Source organism: Bos grunniens, chromosome 5 (genome assembly GCF_055505025.1).
Source record: "Bos grunniens cultivar Pamir isolate PY7600 chromosome 5, Bosgru_T2T1.0, whole genome shotgun sequence".
NCBI classification, from domain to species: domain Eukaryota; kingdom Metazoa; phylum Chordata; class Mammalia; order Artiodactyla; family Bovidae; genus Bos; species Bos grunniens.
The window spans coordinates 99,638,678-99,661,177 of record NC_141169.1 but is presented as its reverse complement, the minus strand read 5'-3'; the positions used below and the strand labels follow the sequence as shown (position 1 = coordinate 99,661,177).

General features: G+C 36.9%; 1 protein-coding gene across 1 annotated transcript; it reads right to left on the bottom strand.

The window, feature by feature from the left end:
* Positions 1-18,129: 18,129 nt before the first annotated feature.
* On the bottom strand, positions 18,130-19,047 carry LOC147372693 (taste receptor type 2 member 31-like). The gene has a single exon (XM_086403655.1). The coding sequence runs from the start codon at positions 19,045-19,047 to the stop codon at positions 18,130-18,132; it is 918 nt and encodes a 305-aa protein (XP_086259781.1).
* Positions 19,048-22,500: the final 3,453 nt, after the last annotated feature.

The window sequence follows — 22,500 nt, the reverse complement described above, 5'->3', positions numbered from 1 at the left end:
AGTCAGCTCTTCACATGAGGTGTCCAAAGTATTGGAGTTTCAGCTTCAGCATCAGTCCTTCCAGTGAACACCCAGGACTAATCTCCTTTAGGATGGACTGGTTGGATCTCCTTGCAGTCAAAGGAAATTGCAAGAGTCTTCTCCAACAACACAGTTCAAAAGCATCAGTTCTTTGGCACTCAGCTTTCTTCACAGCCCAACTCTCACATCCATACACGACCACTGGAAAAACCATAGCCTTGACTAGATGGACCTTTGTTGGCAAAGTAATGTCTCTGCTTTTCAATATGCTATCTAGATTGGTCATAACTTTCCTTCCAAAAGCGTCTTTTAATTTCATAGCTGCAATCATCATCTGCAGTGATTTTGGAGCCCCCAAAAATAAAGTTTGACACTATTTCCACTGTTTCCCCATCTATTTCCCATGAAGTGATGGGACCGGATGCCATGATCTTCGTTTTCTGAATGTTGAGCTTTAAGCCAACTATTTCATTCTCCTCTTTCACTTTCATCAAGAGGCTCTTTAGTTCTTCTTCACTTTCTACCATAAGGGTGGTGTCATCTGCATATCTGAGCTTATTGATATTTCTCCCGGCAATCTTGATTCCAGCTTGTGCTTCTTCCAGCCCAGTGTTTCTCATGATGTACTCTGCATATAAGTTAAATTAGCAGGGTGACAATATACAGCCCTGATGTACTCCTTTTCCTATTTGGAACCAGTCTGTTGTTCCATGTCCAGTTCTAACTGTTTCCTCCTGACCTGCATATAGATTTCTCAAGAGGCAGGTCAGGTGGTCTGGTATTCCCATCTCTTGAAGAATCTTCCACAGTTTATTGTGATCCACACAGTCAAAGGCTTTGGCATGTTCATCTAAATATAGCCATATAAAATAGGTCTTATCCTTGGAACTTTCACTTGTGTAATCCATAATTTTGCTTGAATTACTTTTCTCTTACTTAAAACTTAAATATCCTTCACTAATATAAGGAAATCCACACTCTGTAGTCCCAAGTTGACATTAATAGTTATGTCATAAGATAGATTTGGGAATCTTTGCACAGTTTTTAATGAAAAGTGCAACCATATTGGAGGTAAGACACTCCTGGGCTCTTTCCAGCCTAAAAAGAAGATAAGCCTGAATTCCATTCCTGGCTCTGACAAGAACTGTGGGTTCTTCAATTCAGTTCAGTTGCTCAGTCGTGTCCGACTCTTTGTGACCCCATGAACCACAGCATGCCAGGGCTCCCTGTCCATCACCAACTCCCAGAGTTTACCCAAACTCATGTCCATTGAGTCGGTGATGCCATCCAACCATCTCATCTTCTGTCGTCCCCTTCTCCTCCTGCCCTCAATCTTTCCCAGCATCAGGGTCTTTTCCAATGAGTCAGCTCCTCACATGAGGTGGCCAAAGTATTGGAGTTTCAGCTTCAGCATAACTCCTTCCAATGAACACCCAGGTTCTTGGTCCCATATTATTTGCTAAGATGAAAACATAAAGCAGTAATTGGCCATGGACACATTTCTGGCATATTTTTTGAATTTCAATATATTTATCCGCATATAGTTGGCTTTTTTTTTTTTAGCTACTTAAAGTAATGATACTATGAGCATTCTTTTACATATTATTGATATACTTCGTATATGCTTAAAAGTAGAGTTTTTCTTCTAGATTTACTGAATATGAAACTCTAAACTGCCTCACCAAAAAGAAAAGATTCAAAAAATAGTTCAACTAAAATTCTCAGTCTATATGCTGCTATTCTTATATTTTATTTATTATACATATATTTAACCCCACAAAATATGGCCTCCATACAGTCAACATTCATTTAAACTCACATATATTTACTATTTCAATTAATTTTCAGTCATTTTATGACTACAACTATGTATATACAATAATTTTTCTTATATCTGAAAGATATCTTTTTTAATTCCTATTATGAAAAGTCAGCTTTTCTTTTGAAACACGCTGAAGATATTCTGTGCAGTTTAGCTACCATTATTTCTTTTTTTATTTAATTTTTTTCTATTTTTTAATTGAAGGATAATTACTTTACAGAATTTGTGGTTTTCTGTCATACATCAAGAAGAATCGGCCATAGGTATACCCATGCCCGCTCCCTCCAAGACCTTCTTCTACCATCTCCCTTCTCACTCTACCCTTCAGCCTGTCGCAGAGGCCCTGTTTAAGTTTCCTGAGTCTTACAGCAAATTCCCATTGACTATCTGTTTTACACATGGTGTTATAAATTTCTATGTTACTCTTTCCATACATCTCCCCTTCTCCCTCCTCTCCTCCCACCTTGTCCATAGGTCTGTTCTCTATGCCTTTTTCTCCACCACTGCCCTGAAAACAAATTCATCAGAACCATCTTTCTAGATTCCAAATATATACATTAGTATATGATAGTTATATTTCTCTTTCTGACTTACTTCACTCTGTATAATGGGCTCTAGTTTAATCTACCTTATTAGAACAGATTCAAATGTGCTCCTTTTTATGGCTGAGTACTATTCCACTGTGTATATGTACTACAGCTTCTTTATCCATTCATCTATCAAATATTAGATGGATAACTTAGATGATGGACATCCAAGTTGCTTCTACGTTCTAGCTGCAGTGAATATTGGGGTACATGTGTGTTTTTCAGTTTGGATTTCCTCAGGGTACATGCCTAGAAGTGGGAATCCTGGGTCATATGGTGGTTTTATTCCTAGCTTTTTAAGGAGTCTCCATACTGTCTTCCATAGTAAACTGTATCAGTTTACATTCCACCAGCAATGCAAGAGTGTTGCATTTTCTCCATACCCTTTTCTCCATACCCTCTCCAGCACTTATTGTTTGCAGACTTTTTGATGATGGCCATTCTGACTGGTGTGAGATGGTATCTCATTGTAATTTTGATTTGCATTTCTCTGACAATGAGTGATGTTGAGTATCTTTTCATGTGTTTGTTAGCCATCTGTATGTCTTTGGAGAAATGTCTTTTCAGGTCCCTTTCCCACTTTTTGACTGGGTTGTTTGCTTTTCTTGTATTGAGTTGTATAAGCTGCTTGTATATTTTGGAAATTAATTCTTTATCAGTTGTTTCCCATTCTGAGGGTTGTCTTTTCACCTTGCTTGTAGTTTCCTTTGTTGTGCAAAAGCTTTTACGTTTAATTAGGTCCCGCTTGTTTATTTTTGTTTTTATTTCCATTACTCTAGGAGGTGGGTCATAGAAGATCTTGCTGTGATTTATGCCATTGAGTGTTCTGCCTATGTTCTCCTCTAAGAGTTTAATAGTTTTTGGTCTTATATTCAGGTCTTTAATCTATTTTGAGTTTATCTTTGTGTGTGGCATTACGTAGTGATCTGATTTCATTCTTTTGCATGTAGTTGTCCAGTTTTCCCAGCACCACTTATTGAAGAGGCTGTCTTTGCCCCATTGCATATTATTGCCTCCTTTGTCAAAAATAAGTTAGCCATAGGTGCATGGATTTATTTCTGGGCTTTCTATCTTGTTCCATTGGTCTATATTTCTGTTTTTGTGCCAGTACCCTAGTGTCTTGATGACTGTAGCTTTGTCTGAATTCAGAAAGGTTGACTCCTCCAGCTCCATTCTTTTTTCTTAAGACTGCTTTGGCTATTCAGGGTCTTTTGTGTTTCCATATGAATTGTGAAATTTTATGTTCTAGTTCTGTGAAAAATGTCATTGATAATTTGATAGGGATTACAATGAATCTGTAGATTGCATTTGGTAGTATCATCATTTTCACAATATTGATTCTTCCCACCCAGGAACATGGAATAACTCTCCATCTGTTTATATCGTCTTTGACTTCTTTCATTAGTGTCTTATAGTTTTTTGTATGCAGATCTTTTCTTTCCTTAGGTGGGTTTATTCCTAGATATTTTATTCTTTTTGTTGCAATAATGAATGGTATTTATTCCTTAATTTCTCTCTCTGATTTTTCATTGTTAGTATATAGGAGTGCAAGTGGTCTCTGTGTATTGACCTTGTATCCCACAACTTTGTTGAATTCACTGATTAGCTCTAGTAATTTTCTGATAGTTTCTTTTGGGTTTTCTATGTGTAGTATCATTTGCAAGCAGTGAGAGTTTTACTTCTTCTTTTCTGATCTAGATTCCTTTTATTTCTTTTTCTTCTCTAATTGATGTAGCTAGGACTTCCAAAACTATGTTGAATAATAGAGATGAGAGTGGACATCCTTGTCTTGTTCCTGATCTTAGAGGGAAAGCTTTTAGTTTTTCACCATTGAGAATAATGTTTGCTGTGGGCTTTTCATACATGGCCTTTACTATGTTGAGGTAGGCTCCTTCTATGCCCATTTTTTGAAGCATTTTTTTTTTAATCATAAATGGATGCTGGATTCTGTTGAAGGCTTTTTCTGCAGCTATTGAGATGATCAATTGGTTTTTATCTTTCAATTTGTTGGTGTGGTGTATCACATTGATTGACTTGCATATAATGAAGAATTTTTGCACCCCTGGAATAAACCTGACTTGATCATGGTGTATGAACTTTTTAATGTGTTGTTGGATTTGTGTTTGCTAGAATTTTGTTGAAGATTTTTGCATCTATGTTCATCAGTGATATTGGCCTGTAATTTTCTTTTTTTGTGTTGTCTTTTCCTGTTTGTTGTTGTTGTTGTTTGTTTTGTATCAGGGCGATTGTGGCCTCATAGAATGAGTTTGGAAGTGTTCCTTCCTCTTCAATTTTTTGGAAGCATTTCAGAAAAATAGGCATTAGCTCTTCGCTGAATGTTTGATAGAATTCCCCTGTGAAGCATCTGGCCCTGGGCTTTTGTTTTTTGGGAAATTTTTGATCACTGTTTCAATTTCAGTGTTTGCAATTGGGTTGTTCATAATTTCTATTTCTTCCTGGTTCAGCCTTGGGAGGCTGATCTTTTCTAAGTATCTGTCCGTTTCCTCTAGGTTGTCCATTTTATTAGCATATAGTTGCTCATAATATTCTATGATTCTTTGTATTTCTGTGTTGTTTGTTGTAACCTCTACTTTTTATGTCTAATTTTATTGATTTGATTTTTCTCCCTTTTTTTCTTGATGAGTCTGGCTAATGGTTTGTCAATTTTATTAATCTTTTTAAAGAATCAGCTTTTAGTTTTATTAGTCTTTGCTATTGTTTCCTTCTTTTTTTTTTTCATTTATTTCTGCTCTGATTTTTATGATCTCCTTCCTTATGCTGATTTTTGGGGGGTTTTGCTCTTCTTTTTCCAGCTGCTTCAGATGTAGAGATAGGCTGTCTCAATTCAATGCTTTTCTTGCTTCTTGAGGTATGATTATATCACTATAAACCTTCCTCTTAGAACTGCTTTTGCTGAGTCTCATAGGTTTTGGGTCATCGTGTTTTCATTGTCATTTGCTTCTAGGAATATTTTGATTTTTAAAAAATTTCTTCAGTAACCTCTTTGTTATTTAGTAATGTATTGTCTAAATCTTCATGAGTTTGTGTTTTGTTTTGTTTCCTTTAGTTGATATCTAGTCTCATAATGTTATGGTTAGAGAAGATACTTGATACAATTTCAGTTTTCTTAAATTTACTGAGGCTTGATTTGTGGCCCAAAATGTGGTCTATTCTAGAGAATGTTCCATGTACATTTGAGAAGAAAGTGTATTCTTCTGCATTTGGATGGAAAGTCCTGAAGATATCAATTAGGTCCATTTGGCCTAATGTTTCATTTAAGGTTTGTGTTTCCTTATTGATTCTCTGTTTTGATGATCTGTCCATTGATGACAGTGGGGTGTTAAAGTCCCCTACTATTATTGTGTTGCTGTCAATTTCTCCTCTTATGTCTGTTAGTGTTTGCCTTATGTATTGAGGTGCTGCTATGTTGGGTGCATAGACATTTACAATTGTTATGTCTTCTTCTGAGATTGATCCCTTGATCATTTTGTAGTGTCCTTCTTTGTCTCTTATGATATTCTTTATTTTAAAGTCTATTTTGTCTGAAATAAGGATTGCCACTCCAGCTTTCTTTTGGTTTCCATTCTCATGGACTATCTTTTTTCATCCTTTTACTTTCATTCTGTATGTGTCTCTAGGTCTGAAGTGGGTCTCCTGTAGGCAGCATATATATGGGTCTTGTTTTTGTATCCATTCAGTCAGTCTGTATCTTTTGTTGGTGCATTTAATCCATTTACATTTAAGGTAACTATTGATACATATGTTCCTACTGGCATTTTCTTGATTGTTTTGGGTTTGTTTTTGTAGGTCTTTCCTTTCTCTTGTGTTTACTTGCTATGTATGGCCCTTTAGTATTTGTTGCAAGGCTTGTTTGGTGGTGCTGAATTCTCTTAATTTCTGCATGTCTGTAAAGCTTTTGATTTCTCCATAAATTTTGAATGAGATCTTTGCCAAGTATAGTAATCATGGTTGTAGGTTTTTCTCTTTCAGTACTTTAAATATATCCTGCCATTCCCTTCTGGCCTGTAGAGTTTCTGCTGAAAGATCTGCTTTTAATCGTATGGGTTTTCCCATGTATGTTACTTTTTGCTTTTCCCTTGTTGCTTTTAATATTCTTTCTTTGTGCTTACTGTCTGTTAGCTTGATTAATATGTGTCTCAATGTGTTCTCCTTGGGTTTAACCTGTAGGGGACTCTGCACTTCTTGTACTTCATTGTCTATTTCCTTTCCCACATTGGGGAAGTTTTCAACTATAATTTCTTCAAAAATTTTCTCAGTGCCTTTCTTTTTTTCTTCTTCCTCTAGGACCCATATAACTTGAGTATTTGTGTGTTTAATATTGTCCCAAAGCTCTCTGAGGCTTTCCTCAATTCTTTCCATTCCTTTCCCTTTATTCTGCTCTTCAGCAGTTATTTCCACCATTCTATCCTCCAGCTCACTTATCCTTTATTCTGCCTGTTATTCTGCTATTGGTTTCTTCTAGAGTATTTTTAATTTCAATAATTGTGTTTGTTATTCATCTCTGCTTGCTTTTTCTTTATTTCTTCTTTGTCCTTGGTAATTGTATTAACTGTGTTAAATGCTTCCTGCATTTTCTCCATTCTATTTTCAAGTCTTTGGAGCATCTTTATTATCATTTTCTGAATTTTCTTTCAGGGAGATTACTTATTTCCTCTTCATTTATTTGGTCTTGTGTTTCTACCTTGCTCTTTTATTTGTGTTGTATTTCTCTGTCTTTTCATTGTCTTTTTTTTTTTTTTTCCTAACTTACTCCACTTGAGGTCTCTTTTTCCCAGGCTTTAGAGTTGTATTACTTCTTCCTTTTGATGTTTGCCCTTGGAGGGAAATGTTGGTTGGGTGGTTTGTGTTGATTTCTTGTTGTGGATGTCTTGTGCCTGTGTTCTGGTGGGAGGAGATCAAGTAGGTAATTAGAGAAATACTGGGAAGTACTGGGACTGACACACACTTCCACACATACAGTTATAACCAAAGCATTCTAAAGAAGACAGTACAGGAGATTGACCTGGTGAGCAAGGGAAACCAGAGGTGATATCAACCAGTTGAAAGCAGAGTTAGCTAATGCTCAATCTAGAAATCTGAGCATGAGCAGAAGGCCCACAGGGGAATACAGCATAGAGAGCTCAGCAATTTAACTTACTTGGTGAAAGAAGAAAGAGTGAAGGAGAAAAGGGAGAATAAAAAAAGAGAGAGAGAGAAAAGAAAGAGGAGAAGGGAAGGAAAAAAGAAAAGGAAAGAGTGGTGAAGAGGATTAAAAAGATTTTAAAAAGAGAAAAGAAAAGATAGAAAAGTAAAGATGAATGTGTGGAAAAGATTTATATATACTCAGGAATGGCTACAGCTGGTAAAGAACAGTAGGAAAAGCAGTTGAATTTATTTAAAACAAAATCCAAAACACTCATCAAGAAAAAAGAAAAACAAAAAGTGAGGAGAAAAAAAAAAAAAAAAAAAACTAAAATGAATTTTTTCTTGCTTTTTTTTTTCTTGCTTTTTTTGACAAGAAACACAAAGAGGAAAAATCCACAGTACCGCAAAAGGCTAATATGAATGTGGAAATATGTAGCGGGAATAAAACATGTGATTTATATGAAAAAAAGAAAAAAAAACTTAAAAGGAAAACACCACAGCACTGCAAAAAGCTAATGTGATGGTGGAAATATGTTTCAGAATAAGCAGTGTGATTATAAGAAGAAAGAATCCTAATTTTTTTTTTTTTAATAAAAAAACGAGGAAAACTCCACAGCACTGCTAAATGCTAGTGTGAAGGTGGATATATGTTGGAGGAATAAACAGTGTGATTTATAACAGAAAAAAAAATTTTTTAAGGGTTTTCAAGGTCAGTTCTTGGCTGTCAAGTCTGCCTCAGTGGATAGGGTTGGGTTAGTATCCTGAGACTTTTTCCTGGTCGGCGGAGCTTGTGCCTGTGTTCTGGTTGATGGAGTTGGATCTCCTCTCTTTGAAGGGCAGTGCAGTGTCCAGTAGTAGGTTTTGGAGTGTCTTTGGTTTCAGTATGCTTTTGGGCAGTCGTTCTGGCTTTTGCGGTGTTAGGTGCGTCTACTTCCGCAGCAGTTTCAAAGTGACTCTCAGCGTAACTGCAGTGCAGCCAGTCCCCTACTTGTCCCTGGGATCATTGCTGGTACATCTGTTCCCCTGTCCCACCCTGCGTTGCTGGCAGAAACTTGCTAGATAGGTGCTTGTGTGGATCCTTCTGCGTCACAGCAACTTGTGTGGGCAACCCTCAGCCTCCTAAGCTCACCTGCTGTGTTGCAGGGCTGTGTGCACTTGATTCTCAGTTCCCGAAGTCCACCCTCTGAGTCGTCGGCTTGTGCACTTGTCTCAGGGCCCGGCTGGTCTCTGCGTCGAGGAGCTAGTGTGGACTTGTTTCGGCTCCCCGTGCCCGCCCTCTGTGTCATGGGGTTTATGTGCACTTCTTAGGTCTCACTGACTGCAATCTTTGTCGCGGGGGTTATTTGTTCTTCTTTTGGCTGTGCTGGGAGGGTTGTATGCATTGCCCAAGTCTGTATGCCTCCCCTCTATCAGCACCACAGTCCCGCCCTTTGCACCGGCTGTGTTTGTCTGCCGGCTACCTGGGCCCGCCCTCTGTGCCATAGGTTTGTATGCGGTGTCACACTCAGCTACCTAGGCCTGCCCTCTGTGCTGCAAGGGTTGTGTGCGCTGGCTGGGTTTGTATGCCGCACCTCTCTCGGTTCATCTCACACGCTAGCTAAGTAATGCTCAAAATTCTTTAAGCCAGATTTCAACAGTACTGTCCAAAAATACACAAATATGTGAAGATTTTCTGACTATAACCTTCATGTTTCTCACCCTGTGGGTTTTATTTTTTATATCTTTGTGGTTTTGTGTTTCATTCTGGATAGCTATCTCCCAGTTCACTGATTTTCTCTTAAATTGTTTCTGGTTGCTAAATAAATCAGGAACTCCTGATTCCTGGGACTTCCTTGACATTTCAATGATTAAGACTCCACGTTCTCAATGCAGGGGGCATGTGTTCAATTCCTGGTGGAGGATCTGGGATCCTACATGCTACTGGTGGGGCCAAAATAAATGAAATTTTTAAAATGAAATTAAAAGATACATCTACTGAATTCTTAACCTTGATTATTCATTCTTATCTTGATTCTTCATTTTCTTAAGCGTATTTTTTCAGTGACAGGAATTATCTTTTGCTCTTACATAAAATATCTTCTATGGGGAAACTGAATAAAATACTAGGAACACAAGCTCTTAAAGAAAGTATCTTCTCCTTTTTTGTAGTGTTAGCTAGAATATGTCAACATCTGCCTTCTATTCTGAGTGCTTTGGTTACCAATAGGATAAAATCATGATTTAGTCATTCTACACCACTTTGGAAGAAACTGAGAGTGGATGACTTCACGTTCTAGGATGTCTGGCTCTAGGGGAGTGATCACACCATCGTGATTATCTTGGCCTTACAAAGCATCACTAGGAACAAAGCTAGTGGAGGTGTTGGAATTCCAGTTGAGCTATTTCAGATCCTGGAAGATGATGCTGTGAAAGTGCTGCTCTCAATATGCCAGCAAATTTGGAAAACTCAGCAGTGGCCACAGGACTGGAAAAGATCAGTTTTCATTCCAATCCCAAAGAAAGACAATGCCAAAGAATGCTCAAAATACCGCACAATTGCACTCATCTCACATACTAGTAAAGTAATGCTCAAAATTCTCCAAGCCAGGCTTTAGCAATATGTGAACTATGAAATTCTAGATGTTCAAGCTGGTTTTAGAAAAGGCAAAGGAACCAGAGATCAAATTGCAAACATCTGCTGGATCATCAAAAAAGCAAGAGCATTCCAGAAAAACATCTATTTCTGCTTTATTGACTATGCCAAAGCCTTTGACTGTGTGGATCCCAATAAACTGTGGAAAATTCTGAAAGAGATGGGAATATCAGACCACCTGACCTGCCTCTTGAGAAACCTATGCACAGGTCAGGAAGCAACAGTTAGAACTGGACATGGAAAAACAGACTGGTTCCAAATAGGAAAAGGAGTACGTCAGGCTGTATATTGTCACCCTGCTTATTTACCTTCTATGCAGAATACATCATGAGAAATGCTGGGCTGGAAGAAGCACAAGCTGGAATCAAGATTGCCAAGAGAAATATCAGTAACCTCAGATATGCAGATGACACCACCCTTATGGCAGAAAGTGAAGAGGAACTCAAAAGGCTCTTGATGAAAGTGAAAGTGGAAAGTGAAAAAGTTGGCTTAAAGCTCAACATTCAGAAAACAAAGATCATGGCATCTGGTCCCATCACTTCATGGGAAATAGATGGGGAAAGAGTGGAAACAGTGTCAGCCTTTATTTTGGGGGGCTCCAAAATCACTGCAGATGGTGACTGCAGCCATGAAATTAAAAGACGCTTACTCCTTGGAAGGAAAGTTAGGACCAACCTAGATAGCATATTCAAAAGCAGAGACATTACTTTGCCAACAAAGGTCCGTCCAGTCAAGGCTATGGTTTTTCCAGTGGTCATGTATGGATGTGAGAGTTGGACTGTGAAGAAAGCTGAGCACCAAAGAATTGATGCTTTTGAACTGTGGTGCTGGAGAAGCCTCTTGAGAGTCCCTTGGACTGCAAGGAGCTCCAACCAGTCCATTCTGAAGGAGATCAGCCCTGGGTGTTCTTTGGAAGGAATGATGCTAAAGCTGAAACTCCAGTACTTTGGCTACCTCATGTGAAGAGTTGACTCATTGGACAAGACTCTGATACTGGGAAGGATTGGGGGCAGGAGGAAAAGGGGACGACAGAGGATGAAATAGCTGGATGGCATCACTGACTCAATGGACGTGAGACTCAGTGAACTCCGGGAGTTCGTGATGGACAGGGAGGCCTGGTGTGCTGCGATTCATGGGGTCTCAAAGAGTCGGACACGACTGAGTGACTGAACTGAACTAAAGTGTTAATAATGTGGATTTATAATTCCTTTATCACATCCTCATTTTTTCAGTTAATTTAAATCATTTGTAAAATTTAACTAAGATTTAATACTACCATAATCCTGTATTCCTCTTTATTTAGCAATAACTCAAATTACTATGTTATCTATGAGAATATATGGTTCCTGCCTAATATTATTTTCAATAATTTTCTTTCTTTTTTTATGCCATCTAAGCATTTAAATTACTGTAAAATGGAAGACCAATATTGATTGTAAGAAAACAAAAATGCATAGGAATCAAAAAATTATACTGCTGACACTGTGCTACATTTGACTCATAAAATAGTATTTTGCCAGCTATTTAGACCTCCCCATATATTCCTTCTTTTCATAACATTTCTCTTCCCTCCAGACCTCCCTACTATCCCAATTGTTACAATAATTACTCATTTGTTTAACTTGAGAGTTTTGCCACTAATCTTAAAAGTTTCAAAAACTATACAGTTTACCTATTTTTAACTATATGAGTCTGGAATTTCAGTGCATTTTTTTATATCTTGATATTTCCCCTCAATTTCCTATGTGCATTATTATCTATATAGCTCTGATTTGTTGATTTTTTGTTATGTAAATTCAATTAAAAACATATAGCTCTATTTTTTCATTTCATTGCTGTGTAGTATTCTATTATACCAGTATTCTATAGTACCCAATTCATCAATGATGGAAACTTTGGTGACATCTCAATTCTAGCCACTCAAGACAATAGCGATATGCACATTTCTATATGTGTATCTTGATGTAGAGGTACAAAGATTCTCTAAGGTACAAAATTACTGAGTCAGCATATTTATCTTCATCTTACTTAAACAGTGTCATATTACTGGCCAAAGTAATTGGACTACTGTATAATCCTAGGAATAGAGTATGAAAATTCTCACTGCTTCATATTCTTTACAAAATTTGTAATGTGAGAGTAATTTTACAATTATATTTATATGAAAATTATTCCACATTACATTTTAAAATCCTTTTCCTATTCCAATTTTGAATTGATGTTTAATTTTAAAAATTATTTTACTCTTTTTGCTTTCTATGATGTGATTTCATACACATTTATTTATATCACATTGGAAATCAGTCCTGAATACTCATTGGAAGGACTGATGCTAAGCTGAAACTCCAATCCTTTGGCTACCTGATGTGAAGAGCTGACTCATTGAAAAAGACCCTGATGCTGGGAAAGATTAAAGTCAGGAGGAGAAGGGGACGACAGAGGATGAGATGGTTGGATGGTGTCACTGACTCAATGGACATGAGTTTGAGTAAACTCTGGGAGTTGGTGATGGACAGCGAGGTTTGGTGTGCTGCAGTCCATGGGGTGGCAGAGTCAGACACAACTGAGTGACTGAACTGAACTGGTATTATATATATTACTATTCCATTACATATTTTTAATCTCTTTCTTAAAGCCTCAAATACTTTTTTTGTTACCAGCAAATGTTATTATAGCAGGCATATTTCCTTTAATCAAACATTGTTTCAAAACACTTTGAGAAAATATAATTAATTAATGACTGGTTGTAAGGGAAACCTTACAAAGACCTGATGAAAGGTCCTAAATGGACCTGATGAAAGATATGTTAAAACTGAAAATGAATCTACAAGTTCTTCCATTAAGGCATTTTCTCCAGAATACATAAAGTACATTTAAATTCTGTCCATGAAACTAATGATCTTGGTTTTCTCAAAGAGAATATAAGATTCAAAATTAAACTCAAGGTGATCTTTCTTAGCTTGCTAATCCCCGAAATTAAAACATAAGAGGACCCAAAGTGAAGACAGTTGAAATCTTCATGACAAACATCATGGCCTGATACTGCTGTACCTTAAGAAAGATCCAGCTCCCTAATGGAGTGGAAAAAGTAAATGATGAACAGGAAGAGGAAGGTTGTCACCCTTTTCACGGTCCTTTTATGGGCCTCTGAGCTGGTGTCTTCTGAGCCATTCAGGTTGAGTTGGAAATTCTTGGTGTGTCTCACCAAGGAGAAAAATAAAAGCACAAAGAGGCCAGGGAGAGATGAAAATGGATAACATAGGTCAAGCTAAGAAGAATAAGGCATCTAAGATAGAAAATTTTATTTGCATCTAAATGCAAAGCTGTGTTTCTTTCAGGCTCTCTATAGCTACTCATCCACAACTCACCAAGAGCATTAAGAGGTTAATAGACAGTTAGAGCAAAGAGCCCAGGAAAAGTATAAGAATCACTCTGTTCCTTCTCCACTCCAGCCATGTGAAGAAGAAATGAGAGAAATTGGCTATCTTAAAGAAATGGAACACACTTAGGGGTTAGCAAACCAGGTAGTTAAGTGATTCGTTAGTGCCCAAAAAAGAGTAATCACCTCTGCTAGTTTGCTGGTAGCATACAGATGTGAAAATAGCCCCGCTGTAAATGAACCCAATAGTGTTACCCACATTTGAATGATTCTCTCCACAGCTAAGCAGGTAAGGATGAAACCAGCTGATGAGACTTTCCTATTCTTGACCCATTTCTCAGCACTCCTAAGATGAGTTCTCCTGTTGCCACTAGTAGAAAGAGCCCTTCATTCCAACTGACATTTGTATTAAAATATTTCCCTTATTGTGCTTCACTGACAGCTTTATGGTAAAACAGTTGTAGACTTACAAACGTTAATGATGCTTTCTTTACTGTTTTCATCATAATTTCAAAAAGAACAGTCAAAACTCTGCAATGTGATTTAGTTGTGAAGATATTCATAGAGAGAGTAGTCTATTCTACTTATACTGTATTTCCAGTGCTACATCAAATGGTCCTGTTAACAGATGCAAAGCTTCATGAATACCTTTTTTATGGCTTACAGTCAGTAGCTATATAATTTCCAGAGTAAACATTAATAACGTCCATTTATCCTTGATGCCAGCTGCAATTTCCCATTTATGCTAAGACTAAAAGGATGATTCAGCTATGTAAACACACAAATATGAGAGAACTGGTTTCCACTAATTTGTGCTTTTATTTCCCCTGAGTCATGTATTTGAATGCAAATATTTTAGATTTTGAGTAGGAATTGCTAGGAAAAAAAATTATATAGCTCAGACTTTATTCACCATTCATCAATAGGATCCTTCTGTCAAGAATTTTGTTGATTCTATATAATTTATAGGAATAAAGAAATTATGAATAGTTCACATTTCACACCCAAGTCCTAGGAAAAATAACTAGAAACATTAGAACAGAACATTATACTAGCTAAGTCAGAAATTACAAACAGAATAGACAGGCAAAATACATGAAGAAGCTACAAGTGCTACAGTGCACAATCAGCTATGACTTTCAGTTCAGTTCAGTCACTCAGTCCTGTCCAACTCTTTGGGACCCCATGAATCGCAGCACACCAGGCCTCCCTGTCCATCACCAACTCCCGGAGTTCACTCACACTCACGTCCATCGAGTCGGTGATGCCATCCAGCCATCTCATCCTCTGTTGTCCCCTTCTCCTCCTGCCCCCAATCCCTCCCAGCATCAGAGTCTTTTCCAATGAGTCAACTCTTCACATGAGGTGGCCAAAGTACTGGAGTTTCAGCTTTAGCATCATTCCTTCCAAAGAACACCCAGGGCTGATCTCCTTCAGAATGGACTGGTTGGATCTCCTTGCAGTCCAAGGGACTCTCAAGAGTCTTCTCCAACACCACAGTTCAAAAGCATCAATTCTTTGGCACTCAGCCTTCTTCACAGTCCAACTCTCACATCCATACATGACCACTGGAAAAACCATAGCCTTGACTAGACAGACCTTTGTTGGCAAAGTAATGTCTCTGCTTTTCAACGTGCTATCTAGGTTGGTCCTAACTTTCCTTCCAAGGAGTAAGCGTCTTTTAATTTCATGGCTGCAGTCACCATCTGCAGTGATTTTGGAGCCCCAAAAAATAAGGTCTGACACTGTTTCCACTGTTTCCCCATCTATATCCCATGAAGTGATGGGACCAGATGCCATGATCTTCATTTTCTGAATGTTGTGTTTTAAGCCAACTTTTTCACTCTCCTCTTTCACATTCATCAAGAGGCTTTTTAGTTCCTCTTCATTTTCTGCCATAAGGGTGGTGTCATCTGCATACCCGAGGTTACTGATATTTCTCCCGGCAATCTTGATTCCAGCTTGTGCTTCTTCCAGCCCAGCATTTCTCATGATGTACTCTGCATATAAGTTAAATAAGCAGGGTGACAATATACAGCCTTGACATACTCCTTTTCCTATTTGGAACCAGTCTGTTGTTCTATGTCCAGTTTTAAATGTTGCTTCCTGACCTGCATACAGATTTCTCAAGAGGCATGACTTTATGAAGATACAAACATGTAGGGTGAACTTGAATTCTTTGCAGTTGATGAAGAAATAGAAAAAAAGAGCTCAAGACAAATATAAAGGCATGTAGATATTATCAAAATGACATGAACAAGCTACACCATGCTTCTTAATGGAGAAATTTCTTTTCTTTTACAGTGACTTGTTGCTATTTTAATTGAAATATAACTAAGTGCCCTCCCACTTCCACCATCTCAAGTCCATGTTCTTCGTTCTGGGCTAAAGAGTGACCACATTTCCCGGTCCCCTAACAGATGATTGTGGCAAGCTGATCAAAATCTGAACAATGTCATGTAAGTGAAAATTATGTCCACCCTTTTTAGGCCCATTCCAAAATCTTCCCCATGGACAGTATGCCCCACGCCTTTTTCTCCCAGCTTTCTCGTATGGAAATAATCCCAAGCAATCTTAGAAACCGCATGATAAAGATGGTAAACTTGGTTGGCCTGATTCCTGTTATTCAACTGCCTAAAGAAGGCCGCTCAGACATCCCAGTCCTCTTCAAAGGGCAAAATGAAATGTGCACTGTGTTTGAGCCACTTTATGCATGAGAGCCTATTTGTGGCAGCAGTTTGTCTACTCAGTTTAATTCAGAAACTGGAATTGAGACTGTGTAGATTTTGTAGAGGCAACTGAATGGTGAGGAAAGAGAACTAGGAAATCCATGCGACCTGCAGAGTTTGTGATTGGTTTCATTTTCATTGGTTTTCAGCCCTCATAGTTTATTCATCCATTTAGTGACTAGAATATCATTTGGATGAACTCTTCTATAGCCTGTTTTTTATGTCCAAGGATAGGGTAGGAAACAGGATAGACATGATTCCCACATTGTAGGGTTTACATTGTCCTAGGACAGAGAGATAATTAAAAAGAATGAATAAGTCAGTGTGGATTAGTAAGTCACAATGAACAAGCACTGTGAAAATGATTTACCTCAAGTTTAGATCATGTTATAATTTTACAACTAAGAATTAATGTAGACATGTAAATTCAGTTGTTGAGCAACATTATACACTTCTTTCCTCTAGTGAAAATTGTTATCAATACCATGTCAACACACTTTTTCTATTTCATCATTTTCCATGAGATTGTTATAAAACAGATCTTGAAGACATTTCCTATAATTATTACATAGACAGCATAGATACTACTTTAATACATGCAGAAAAGCCAATCATATGGCAAAATTTTTTACTTTTCTTAAACGGAATGTATTTTTAAGATAGGGAAGATCTGTGTCTTCTTGTCTCAAGGTTAAAAGGAATTTTTAGGTAGCAAAATGGAAGAGATGATGAGCATTTCAGAGGAAGCCCCAGGTGGTTTAGGGGGAAAATGAATAATCTGACATCAGATCTCCATTTCAACATGTGTTCTTAGTTAAAAATTGTAAAAAGTGACTTTCCTTAGTGCATGTGGAAATATACCAGCCCATATAACAGAACTGATTTTTTTCTAAGCTTTTTTGTCTGCGTATTAAATATAATAGTCCCTTATAGAGTTGATTGTACAAATATGTAAAATTTATCTAAATATGATTGTTATTCTTGAATTTTATTGTGGGCATCTTTTCCTAACAATGTTGCCAATTACTCTCGAATAACCATAAAGTAAGTGATGGATGGAAGTAAGTGATGATGGAGTAACATCTATCTCAACTATATATCCTCAATGTGTGATCTAGAATTGAAGGTCATTACCATCCAAATGATTGGAAGCTCAAACAATAGAATCTAAACACACCATGGTACTAGAGTGAAAATAACGATGAATTCCTAAGTTGTCAGTTCTTTAAAATTCATAACTGTAGATCATAAATTTTTCAATTAGAAGGTGATAACATAGAATATGTAGGTGAAACACACATTGCTTCATAATTCTGAAGAATTTCACATAATATTTTGTACAGTTAGAATGCTTATCTGAAATATATTGGTTAACAGTATGGTAATATTGTTATCAGGACTTCCTAGATGGGGCTAATGGTAAAGAACCCACTTGCCATTTCAGGAGACGCAGGAGACTAGGATTCAATCTGTGGGTTGGAAAGATCCCCTGGAGAAGGAAATGGCAATCCATTCCAGTATTCTTGCCTGGAAAATCCAGAGACAGAGGAGCCTGGCAGGCTACAGTCCACAGGGTCTCAATGAGTCAGACATGAATGAAGTCACTTAGAATGCAAGAATGCAATTTTATCATCTTTCTTATATCTTTCATAAACACACACAAAGACACTTTTTGTTATTAGCTTGGGTAAAAGACTTTTCTAGGTAAACCTTTGGATATTTACTCAATTATAACACATTTTTTCAAGAAGCAGAAGAAAATGTAAAATGTAACAGACTTTATCCTTTAATTTTCTGCAAGAAGATATATGTCTCTACCTAGTTCCTTTTACTTTTAGCCAGCATCTTGGCTGCCACAGAAATGACAGAAAGGTCTGTGTTAATTTCCTGTTTGTCCAAATCAGGATAAATGAGTGTATTGAAGGATATGTGATTGCAAGAGCCTGGAAAAGCATTTGGACCAGTTCCTTCTGCAGCTCATTAGAATTCCAAATTGTTAAAATTACAGTCAGCATGTAAGTGGCAAACAGGAAAAGAAAGGAGATGACAGTTTGCATGGCTTTTATGTGGACCTTGGTGCTGGGATCTTGGGATCTTTTGCCGTTGAGCTGCATCTTCCTGAGATGTTTCCACAGGAAAAAGATTAGCAGCAGAAAAGATACCAGAGACATAGTGAAGGGTATGAAGTTTGTTAGTGTGAGCAGGGTCATATTTGAAAGGTGTAAAACGTCCCTTAATTTGGTCTTCTCAGTGATGTTTCTTTCATATTCACTTGTCTGAATAGTCTCATCTATACTTAACACTGCAACTTGAAAAAACAAAATCACTGAAGTCCCCAAAATCATCATGAGAACTACACTTTTAACTCTCCACTTCAGGTGAAGAAAAATTAGGCTGGAGAAATTAGCTATCTTGAACAAATAAAATATACTGAGGCTAGTAGCAAGCCAGTTACTAAAATGGTTGCTTACTGTCCAGGCAACACGGATAACAATTCTTAAACTATATAGAGCTGGATTATACATAGTTGCATACCAATTTATTAATATTGTCCAGAGCAAAACAATTCTGCAGACTGCCAGAGCAGTGAGAATCCCATCAGCTAAGGAGAACTTTTGTTTCCTGAGCCAGTCATTGCAGTTCACCAGTGCTATGAAACCATTCACAAAATTTCCCAGAACAAATTCTGCCACCATTAGAATGGAAATAATGCTCGATACTAAAGTTATCATGTCTAAAAAATCCAAGTCTAATGTCACTGTCGTGATTCCTTCAATATTCTGACCTTAAATTCTTTATGAAGTTGATTTCTGGTTGTGCAGTGAAGTTCTTATTTCTTTCAAACTCTGTGATGAATGTCAAGCAGAAAAGCACCAGGCAATAATATTGGAAGAGCTCAATGACATCTCGATGAAAAACACTGCTATTCCCTAGCAGCTCAAATTAGCTCTCTTCATATACTTTGTGCCCTACTATGGGATAGATTACTTCATAAGTGACTTTGAAGTAAAATATGAATTCTCATTTACCAGATGCAAATAAGGACTCATCGTTTTACAAAATTTCCCCTGTCTACCTCTTCATAATTTGTGTTCATCAACTTTTGTTGTTAGTGAGGAAAATTTTGAAACCCAGTGCAGAGGATGCACAGTGAAAGCTTAAATAATTTGATCAAGCTTGATCATAATTATGCTCTACATTATCAGGATAATCATTAGGATCTTGAGGTGATTTGTAATGCAAAACAGACATCTACAATAGTGTTGGAAACTTTCTTTTTTTAGACAGAATCAGGATCTATTTGTAAATTTTACATGTGGAATAAAGGGTGGAATTGGAGAGCTGAGTAAGTGGGCAACATTGGACAATTGCTACTATTTTTAGTCACCCAGGAACTGAGTTCTATTCCTGAAACCATGCACTATGAGATCTAGCTCTCATTTTAGGAAACTAAATTGAAATACTTTCTGAGTCTGCCTTGAAATTACAAAAGCTGCCACTTTAACCACAGAATAAAAGGATGGGAAAAAGTAGCTATCTTCAGGAAAGAGAAGATGCTGAGGCATATGTCAAACAAGACACTCAAGTGGTGGATCATTACACAAAATTGAATATTATTTTCCCAGTTTGATCAGTGTTATGTAGCTCTGCGTAGAGCATCAAAGTAGATATTAATCAATCAGTACTAAGATTAAGAAACATATCCTAGTTATGGGCAAGCTAGTGAGAATGAGGTTAATGAAGTTGATTTTCCAGTGTCTTCCCAGTTGCTTCAGTTCATTATTCCAATCAATGCATTTCCCAAATGCCAACTATGAATTTCATAGATTAAAAAAAATAGAGTCCTTATCTTGTATGTTTCACATTTCTTCTGAGTGAAAAAAAACTCCCATCCCAAATACCACTACTGATGATTAATGGTTGAAAACTAATAGTTTTGAAGTATTTTTCTGTTTTTATTGTGGTTTCCTTTCCATTCCAATAAATGCCAGCTTCTATTATCACACTGGTCCTCAGCTAGCATTGTGAAAAACATTTCAATTCCTTTAAAATGACTTAGTATGTGATTTTCCTGCCAACAAGAGTGACTATTTCCTCTTTTATTGTAATGTCTGATGTAATATTTTGTTATAATATGTGTGAAAGAATAGAATTTGGTTTACTTAAATGGTGATCAAGAAAGATACTCTACCAAAGTTTCACCTCTGAGTTCCCTAAAATAATTTTAAAAAGCATGAAAACCCCCAAGTAGGAGTTTCTAAGAGCCATTTTTCAGAATTAAAATTGTGATTTTAGGAATGAAATTTTATCATCATCTGTGTAATCAGCAGCCTCAATTTACTATAGAGCCAAAGAAGAAAACACGTAAAAAGTAAGAATAATTCACCTTGGTCTAGGTGAAGGAAGGTAGGCAACTGAAAATAATTCATAATAATTAAAATAAATAAATTTAAATTAAAAAAAAACCTCGTACAAGTGAATCTCAGTAATTGAAGTTTAAAGGAAACATACTATTTTTACCAGAATAATCTTCATTTTGATTATTATAATAATAGTAATCAGCATTTGCTAGATATATCCCTATATATTACTAATAGTCTTGTCTTTGACATCATATTTGCTTCTCAAAAACCTCATTTACTAGAGATAATGTGAGTAACTTTCCTCGGAAAACAGCTCTTCTGTCATTATGGGGAAAGTCAAGGAACAAAACTTGATCTCAAAACACCGTTCACATGAGCAAACTATAGTACATCAATGATAGTGACACCATGCTATATGCATGCTACGTGTGCTCAATCATTTCGGTCATGTCCAGCTCTTTGCGACCCTATGGACCGTAGTGCTCTGTCCGTGGAATTCTTCAGGCAAGAATACTGGAATACACTCTAAAGCCCTCTGTTAAGAGCTTGCTCGTAAAGGTTATTTACTTTATCTTTTTTATTAAAGGAATTTAATTTAGTAAACGAAATAATTTGTGCAAGTAATACATTTTAAACTAAAAAATTTAATTTATAAATATACTCACTTGACTTAAATTTTTCTCTTCACTAGGCTAAGACAATGTTAATCTTTAGGAAATTACTTAGATACTGTCCAAGTTACATTTATAAGCATCACTAAATGACATAGTTCGTGATGATGCTGTCAGCAGTGAAAAGGGAGAACTCTGATAGATGTGATATCATCCAGTTTTCAAAGTGGCAAAATTCACTGTGACAGGTGAACACTAGCCAATCTTTCCTATTAGGTACTTCAATCATTCTCAGCATCAGAGCTAGCATGAAAGACTATCTTTACCTACTACGTCATCAAGAACAACATCAAACTGACATACTCTAATGATTTACTTGCTGTTTTTTTCCTTTATTTACATTCTGACAATTATGGCTAAAGTTACCTCAAACAGTACTTTGTTTTTATTGAATTTTCATATGGAAATGAAAATATATATATACAATAATACACTATACAATCTTCTTTCATATTTTAATACCACCATTAGCAAGCTAAGTTCTCTCACCTGCTTATTTCATATTTCTAGCTACTGTGATTAAATCTAGGTAATTTATTAAGCAGTCAAAGTACAACATATGCACAAACATATTCAAACATTCCACTGAACGTGTATTGAGTTGTAACAAATTTACCTTTCTATGTCTTTTTTCTCTAACAAGGAACTAAAAAATTTATAATAACAAAAACATATGCATCAACACACGTGTACATACACATACACACGCACACACATTCTTAGTGTGTGATTGATTATAGATGGAAGCACAAAATTGTCATTTAATTTTAAGATAAACTATCATATTTTTTATATCTAGGTTTAGTTCATAGGAAATTCACTGAATTTTGCTCTCAAAATGTGTGTGTGTCTGTGTGTGCTCAGTTGTGTCCAACTTTCTGCAACACCATGGACTGTAGCCCATCAGGTTCCTCTGTCCATGGGATTTTCCAGGCAAGAATACGGGAGTGGGTTGCCATTCCTTACTCCAGGGGATCGTCCCAACCCAGGGACTGAACCCATGTCTCTTGAATCTCCTGCATTGGCAGGCAGATTCTTTTACTACTACCACCACCAGGGAGTGAGTGGATATTTGAAAACAAATGTGTCTAGGAAAACTAAGATATTTTGAACTTGAGATTTTAATGGGAGCTGGAAGCAAAGTTCAAGA